This window comes from Propithecus coquereli, unplaced genomic scaffold (genome assembly GCF_000956105.1).
Source record: "Propithecus coquereli isolate 6110/MARCELLA unplaced genomic scaffold, Pcoq_1.0 Scaffold27, whole genome shotgun sequence".
NCBI lineage: Eukaryota > Metazoa > Chordata > Mammalia > Primates > Indriidae > Propithecus > Propithecus coquereli.
In genome coordinates this window covers 8842199-8850026 of record NW_012148285.1, presented here as the reverse complement: position 1 = coordinate 8850026, position 7828 = coordinate 8842199, and the positions used below count along the sequence as shown (strand labels likewise).

General features: G+C 37.2%; 1 protein-coding gene across 1 annotated transcript in view; it reads left to right on the top strand.

Moving 5' to 3' along the window:
• ZC3H7A (zinc finger CCCH-type containing 7A) overlaps positions 1-7828 on the top strand; it is a 50848-nt gene that overhangs the window by 32280 nt on the left and 10740 nt on the right. The window contains exons 7-16 of the mRNA XM_012647544.1: positions 86-116; positions 259-323; positions 869-1055; positions 1852-2013; positions 2988-3184; positions 3786-3886; positions 4671-4852; positions 5422-5498; positions 6105-6238; positions 6644-6749. Coding sequence (XP_012502998.1) covers positions 86-116; positions 259-323; positions 869-1055; positions 1852-2013; positions 2988-3184; positions 3786-3886; positions 4671-4852; positions 5422-5498; positions 6105-6238; positions 6644-6749 — 1242 coding nt within the window. The remainder of the gene's footprint in view (positions 1-85; positions 117-258; positions 324-868; positions 1056-1851; positions 2014-2987; positions 3185-3785; positions 3887-4670; positions 4853-5421; positions 5499-6104; positions 6239-6643; positions 6750-7828) is intronic.

The window sequence follows — 7828 nt, the reverse complement described above, 5'->3', positions numbered from 1 at the left end:
TGGGCCCTGCCCTAGCCTGTTTCTCTGAAAATAGCTTTTTATTTAAATTTGTTTGATGAAGGGTTATTTATGCCCCTGTTTGAAGGAAAGGAAAAACTCTGGAGCCCTCTTCGAGTGTCAGTAATGAGCAAGAAGGCTTCTAGGGACTGGGACGGGAGAATAGTGTGGGGAAGCTGGAGCCAGGATGCTGCTAAGCCCTAATGTTCTTATTACATGATTAGAATGAAAAGGTCTGTTGAAGTTTTTTTATTATTTTAGATCTGTCCACCTCAACTTCTAGAGAGGGAACAGCGCTTAACAACAGTAATTCTTCCCTTTTACTTGTAAGTGCCACTTCCTCTTTTGTGAATACATCGCTTAAATTGAAAATAGATCTTTTACTTATTAAGTAACTGAGTTATTTGAATGAACGTGACAGTCTCCCTTAAATTTTGTATGTGCTGTGGGAAATTGTGTTAAAGTAACACTTTTCTAGAACATCCAGTAATAAATGCTCTGTGTTTAAGACTGGATCTGTCATAGCAAATTAATCACCATTGCAGAAGTGTAAGAGGCTTATTTAGCATAGCATAAACAAATCAAGGAAATATAAGATCAAGGCATGTAAAATGTGTGTACTGTTGAAGCAGAACTTATTACTTATCACAGCTCATGGAGGATCAAAAAAAGTGGAGGGGGGCCTAGAGACCCAAAGAAAGGAAAATGTAGAAAGAGGCAGTTTTTAATATAGAAGAGCATTAAGGACGGAATAGTACCAGCCCCATTCTATGAAGATTATTTTATTTTTCAGATGAATTCAGTTTCCTTCTTTAGTGATAATGTAATATTTGTTGGCTGTTTTTTTTTAAATTTCTTGTTCTTCTTGCAGATGAATGGACCAGGTAGTTTGTTTGCTTCTGAGAGTTTCCTGGGAATTTCAAGTCAGCCTAGAAATGACTTTGGAAACTTTTTTGGAAGTGCAGTTACCAAACCGTCTTCATCAGTGACTCCAAGACATCCTCTCGAAGGAACTCATGAATTGAGACAAGCTTGCCAGATCTGTTTTGTAAAATCAGGTCAGGACCAAACACACAGGCAAAGAGTATTAAGCTAGTTCATAACCTGAAAGTTCTTAGGAATTTGTAAATACATGTGGACACCACAAGCTACTGGGCCTCTTCAATCTGTTAGAATTCTTCCTGAACAAGTGGCAGTTCTTGATTTGGGCCTTTGGAATCTGAAAGGCTAAGTCTCTGCTCTTGTTTGATACAATTTTATTTTTAGAATCATGTGGAATAGGATATTTACCTGCTTTTGGCAGCTTATTGAAATTTTTATGAAACTCCTTATGTTCTAAGTATATACTTAGAATATATACTTAGAATGCTTAAGAATTTGATAATTTTCAGATAGAGCAAGAACTAGAAAAAAGCATTATAAGACCAGCATATGATATAATGTATATGAAAATTAAAGTACTTTCTATTGTTTTTTTCATATCCTTACTCCTAAATCAAGTGATATAAACATAATCTGATCTTGACTCAACTTCATTTTCTTTCTTAGTTTTATGTTTAACAGTGTTCCTTCCTTTTATACGCCATCACAATTTCTATCCAAGTTATTTCCCTAGTAGTTAAATAAGGGTGTGTCTGGCAGGAGTGGTGTTGACTTATAGAACTTTGTGCTGACAAACAGCAGAAAAGGCAAAAATCTAATTCAGTAGCCTGTTTACCTTTTGAGGTTGGGAAAATGGGATTTTTGTAGGAATTTAATAATCAATGTTCGTCTGCTCACATCTGCTTGTAAGTGTACCTGTAAATGAAAGGATATTTTTTGTGCATTTGAGCATCCTCTTTACATCTTTTTCAGGCCCTAAGTTAATGGACTTCACTTACCATGCTAATATAGATCATAAGTGTAAGAAAGATATTTTAATTGGTAGGATAAAGAATGTTGAAGATAAATCATGGAAAAAAATACGTCCAAGACCAACAAAAACAAATTATGAAGGACCATATTATATATGTAAAGGTATATACTGTAATTACTTAATTGGTATATATTATGTAAGTGATAAACTACAGTCATGCATCACTTAACAGGGATAACATTCTGAGAAATGTGTCATTAGGGGATTTTGTTGTGCAAACATCATAGAGTACTTACACAAACCTAGATGGCCTAGTGTGCTACACACCTAGGCTACAAACCTGTACAGCATGTTACTGTACTGAATACAGGGGGCAACTGGAACGCAATGGTCAGTATTTGTGTGTCCTAGCATATCTAAACATGGAAAAGTTATAGTAAGTGGTATTACAATCTTATGGGGCCAGTGTTGTATATGTGATCCATAGTTGACCGAAATGTCATTATGTGGCGCGTGACTGTATTTGCTACATTTATTATAACAGCTCCAGTATTGACTGTTACAAAAAATGTTTAGACGGAGCTAATAGCAAGTTCCTTGGATTGAGATATTAATGTTTTTTATATTATCTTTACTGTTTTTAACTTCTTGTATATATTTTATAGTTGTTCATGGAAACAACTTTGATCAGGTTTTAAAAAGCTGCTTCAGTTTTAGAAAACTCTCTCAAACTTTAAGTTCTCTCTAAACAGAATCAGAACACCAAACTGAGGCTTTGAAAATGTTGCCACATTTATAATGCTTTTGAGAGAACTTGATATTGTCACGTTTGTCAAACCACTTCATCTGAATGAGCTTTAAATGTCCCAAAATGATTTTTTAAACTTAGGTGGAGTACATGAGATTATCAAGGCTTTTTTCCCAGCCTGTAATAAAAACAATTTAGGCTTCTGGTGCTGTTTTTTTGTAAAGAGTTGATACCATCTCTGGATAGTAATCTGTGTAACATTGTTTAAAGCTGTTCATGAGCTGTTACATAAAAATTCAAATGATGTCTTCAGTGTGATTAATATTCATTAGCTTTAAAAAAGCAATTGCCATGTTGTAAATGTCTTTTCATTCCCTGTCTTTTTAGATGTTGCTGCTGAGGAGGAATGTAGATATTCAGGCCACTGCACATTCGCTTACTGCCAAGAGGAGATCGATGTCTGGACGCTGGAGCGGAAAGGGGCCTTCAGTCGTGAGGCTTTTTTTGGTGGCAATGGAAAGATCAACCTTACTGTGTTCAAACTTCTCCAGGAGCATCTTGGAGAATTTATATTTCTTTGTGAGGTGCTTTCTCTGAGACTTATATTCCACTGTAAAATTGGTGATAGTTTCTGGCTTGCAAACCCAGGAACATAGAGTATTAGTGCAGGTCCTCCTTGTGATAAAGCATTCACTCAGTGGATGGTATCTACCACTGTTATCAAAAAGAGTAATATTAAGACTTCTTACTGAGGCTGGGTGCAGTGGCTCACGCCCATAATCCCAGCACTTTGGGAGGCCGAGGTGGAAGGATCACCTGAGGCCAGGAGTTCAAGACCAGCCTGGGCAACATAGTGAGACCCCCCCCCCAAAAATAAAAAAATTAGACAGGCATGGTGGCACACTCCTGTACTCAGGAGGCTGAGTCAGGAAGAACACTTGAGCCTGGGAGTTGGAGGTTGCAGTGAGCTGTGATTGCACCACTGCTCTCCAGCCTGGGTGACAGGAGTAAGACCCTGTCTCAAAACAAAACAAAACTCCCCCCAAGACTTCGTATTGAATATTAGTTGGTATAAGTATGTAATGTGTAAGTTTATAATGATATTGAAACTAAGGCAATATTCTGGGTACAACATTTTAAATTTTGTGTTATGTTTTTTTGATAATCCTTCTCTCTCTATTCCAGAAATGTTTTGATCATAAGCCTAGAATGATAAGTAAAAGAAATAAAGATAATTCTACTGCTTGTTCTCACCCGGTTACAAAGCATGAGTTTGAAGACAATAAGTATGTTGGTAGTTTCTAATTTCTGTAGTGACAAAATAGATTCTTTTCTTAGATCCAAATAAAACCGATAGTAGTATCTGCCCAGGCACTCCCCCTCGTCCCTTTTTGTTGTTGTTTTGAAGAACAATGACTATTTAAAAATGTACTTTAATGGATTTTGCTGGGAATTAAATAGTGAATTATTAAATTGGTTATTTAAAACAGAAAAGCAGGCCGGGCGCAGTGGCTCACGCCTGTAATCCTAGCACTCTGGGAGGCCGAGGCGGGCGGATTGTTTGAGCTCAGGAGTTCGAGACCAGCCTGAGCAAGAGCGAGACCCCGTCTCTACTAAAAATAGAAATAAATTAATCAGACAAGTAAAAATATATAGAAAAAATTAGCCGGGCATGGTGGCGCATGCCTGTAGTCCCAGCTACTCGGGAGGCTGAGGCAGTAGGATTGCTTGAGCCCAGGAGTTTGAGGTTGCTGTGAGCTAGGATGATGCCACGGCACTCTACCCTGGGCAACACAGTGAGACTCTGTCTCAAAAAAAAAAAAAAAAAAAAACCAGAAAAGCATTACTGATTTATAGCTTCTCATGACATGGGTTTAGGTATTTTATGGCTTACAATATCATTATACCCCCTTCCAACTAATTCAACAATTGCATACAACAGTTTATTTTTTTCTGAAAGATTTAAAATGTATTTTTAATCTAGAACTTGACATTAATATGTGTGTATATATATATTTTAAAAAATCTATGGCAGAACAATATTAAAATGTCACTCTGTTTTCATCTTAGGTGCCTTGTCCACATTTTGCGGGAGACAACAGTAAAATACTCCAAAATACGTTCTTTTCATGGTCAGTGTCAGCTTGATTTATGTCGACATGAGGTTCGCTATGGCTGTTTGAGGGAAGATGAGTGCTTCTATGCCCACAGTCTTGTGGAATTGAAAGTCTGGATAATGCAGAATGAAACAGGTAGGACTGTGTGCGATTGAGTAGGACGTCTCCTCAAGAGCAGGCAGGGTTGGATGAAACAGTGTGTGGCAACACTGTTGATTTTTGTCCTGAGCTTTAAACCGTGTAGTCACTTTTGATTTTAGAGGCACCTATTTTGAGTGTGGTCTCATGTAATTAATTGTTGACACAAGTTCATACATGTAGTGTGGATTTGTGGAAAAGAAATATTCCTCAGAAGGCACAAAGAGCTGTATTTGTAGACATTCATGCCCCTGCACATTTGTTCATTGCCAAGAGGAGATCAGTGTCTGGATGCTGGAGCGGAGAGGGGCCTTCACAGTCAAGAGGGTTTTTTGGTGGCAATGGAAAGTGAACTGTGTTCATACTTCTCCAGGAGCGTCTTGGAGATTGATATTCCTTTGTGAGGTACTCTTTGAAAAAGAGTAATGTGATACTCATCCTTGGTGATGGCTTAGGTTACGTGAGAATAACTGGGGAGTCGAGGGTTCTCCTAGCTGACTCTGACCAGATTGGTGGACTGTTGTTGTTATATATAGAATTTAAAAGAAGGTCTGTACATTTCCCAGGTATCTCACATGATGCTATTGCTCAAGAATCTAAACGATATTGGCAAAATTTGGAAGCAAATGTACCGGGAGCACAGGTATTTTCTCTTGTGTACTTTCTGCACTTGGTGCCCTTTCTGAAATTGCCTGATAGATACTGGTTGTTGGCAGATGCAGTTAACATTCACAATCTGTTATTCTCTTAATGTTCATTCAGTTGAGTAATTCTGAAAAAACAGCATTTTAGTTGATCATCGTAAAAAAAAAAATTAGGGATCCCGCAATACTTGCCAAGAGTGTAGGACACTGTTTTCTCAGTTAGCTTTGGCTTATTTATTTGGGCTTTGGGGATTCTTAGAGTAAGGGAGGTAGATTATGTTTGTAGTTTTGCTTCCCATCTGGCATATTTTGTTTATTCCTACTTTCCCTCCAATGTCCCCCTAAAAATCAAACAATCCCAGTCATCAATTCCAAAGCTGACTTTCATAAATTGAAATTTGGCATCTGTAATCTGCTCTTATCATTTGTTCTTTTGCATTTGGGGGGAGAATTGGAGATTTAGTTATCAGAGCGTATATATAATGGTCTCACCAGATAAAACAGAAAATTGTATAGTGTTGTAAAAAAAAATGCACGATGATTCAGTATTTTGTCAGAAAACTGATTTTCTGTTAAAATTAAAACTGATCTTTTAATCGTTTAAGGTACTTGGCAATCAAATAATGCCTGGATCTCTTAATATGAAGATAAAATTTGTGTGTGCCCAGTGTCTGAGAAATGGTCAAGTCATTGAACCAGACAAAAACAGAAAATATTGTAGTGCAAAAGCAAGGCATTCGTAAGTATTGTGTGTGTGGAAACGATGCCAGTTTTGTAATTTTCTGTTTCATATGTATAAAATCATTCATATAAGAAAAAGGATTAAGGTTTTGAAGAGAGCAGGAAGAAGTAGATAATTTAGGAGTAATTACAAAACAAAAGGGAAGAGATTTTTAGGATTTAGAAGCTAAGAATTCGAAAGTAGCGTTTTTCCTGTATTTTATCAATTCTTTGTTTAGGGTTCATGGAGAATGTTTGTAAATATCAACAGAAGGTGAAATTATAGAATCATAAGGCATTTCTTTTAGATGGGTTGAGAAAAAAAGTTCTCTGGTTCTTCAGAGGTACAAACTTTGTACCTCTCCCTTTATATAATGTCTTTTGCCAGTGTGTCTTTGTTTTTTCTGAACTCCATTTTTCTTAGGTGGACCAAAGATCGTCGTGCGATGAGAGTGATGTCTATTGAACGTAAGAAGTGGATGAACATCCGTCCTCTCCCCACAAAGAAACAAATGCCTTTACAGTTTGATGTACATACGTAATTTTTAAGCCACTTTTTTTTTATTAGGCATTTCAAATCATTAGAAAATAGTAGTAATCCTCAAGCTCTTTAAGTAATGCTCATCAGTAATAATACAATTTAAATGGTCCTGTGTTTGTTTTCCTTCCCTTTTAATGTGTGCGTGATTCTGTAGCAGTTTTCATATTGACTGGAATTTTATGAGTTACTTGGAAAAAGTAAATAGATAATGTAATTGAGACAAAGTTATGGGCATAATTTAACTTATTTTTTGGATGAATTACTTTCGGGAGGGAGTGAGAGAGAACTTCATTTAATTTTGATTCCTCAGGTTTGAAGTCAAGCCCAAGGCTTCTGTGTTATAATTAATGCTGCTGCTGAGTTTATTCTTACCATGCCTTGTTTCTTTCACCAAAGCAAGGGATACTAGCCAGAAGATACCCAACTTCATAGGACTTTCTAAAAGTAACCCAAAGGAAAATGTTCCATGTTAGAGGAACGTGTTCCTCAAAAAACTCTTCGAATGAGAATACCAGACCAACTTACAGTTAGCATAATATTTCATTCATGTGGTAGCACATTCCGTCTTGGAACACTGCCATGCCTTATGTGATCTTGGAGATGACTGTCTGAGCAAACCACTTGAGTTGTCTCTGGACTTCCCTCTTCACAAGAAAGAGGGTCTGGAGAGAGTCTAGAGATATTCCATTATGTGAATTCATAGACAGGGACACTTGGAGCACTGACAGAAAGTAAACTTTCTTTCTGCCTGATGAGGGAAATATGGAGAGAACCTTTTTCCAAGAGAAGCAGGGCAGATGGACTGCAGAGTCCCCTCCTAAATGAAGCCTCCCTCTCTCAATTGCCAGAAAGAGTGGAAAAAGAGATAGATGAATCTTTATCACCTAGAATACCTTGCAGTTTTGTAAACTTAAACAAGCAACATGGTCAGTCTTTGCAAGGTTGTGGTGTGTTTGTCTTTTATCCAAAGTGCTTTTAGACAGAGATAATTGATGGGTTGTGTAGAAGCGGGGAAAGAGGTTTGTTGGAACCGTGATATCTTGTGATTTAAAAGATAACACAGATTAT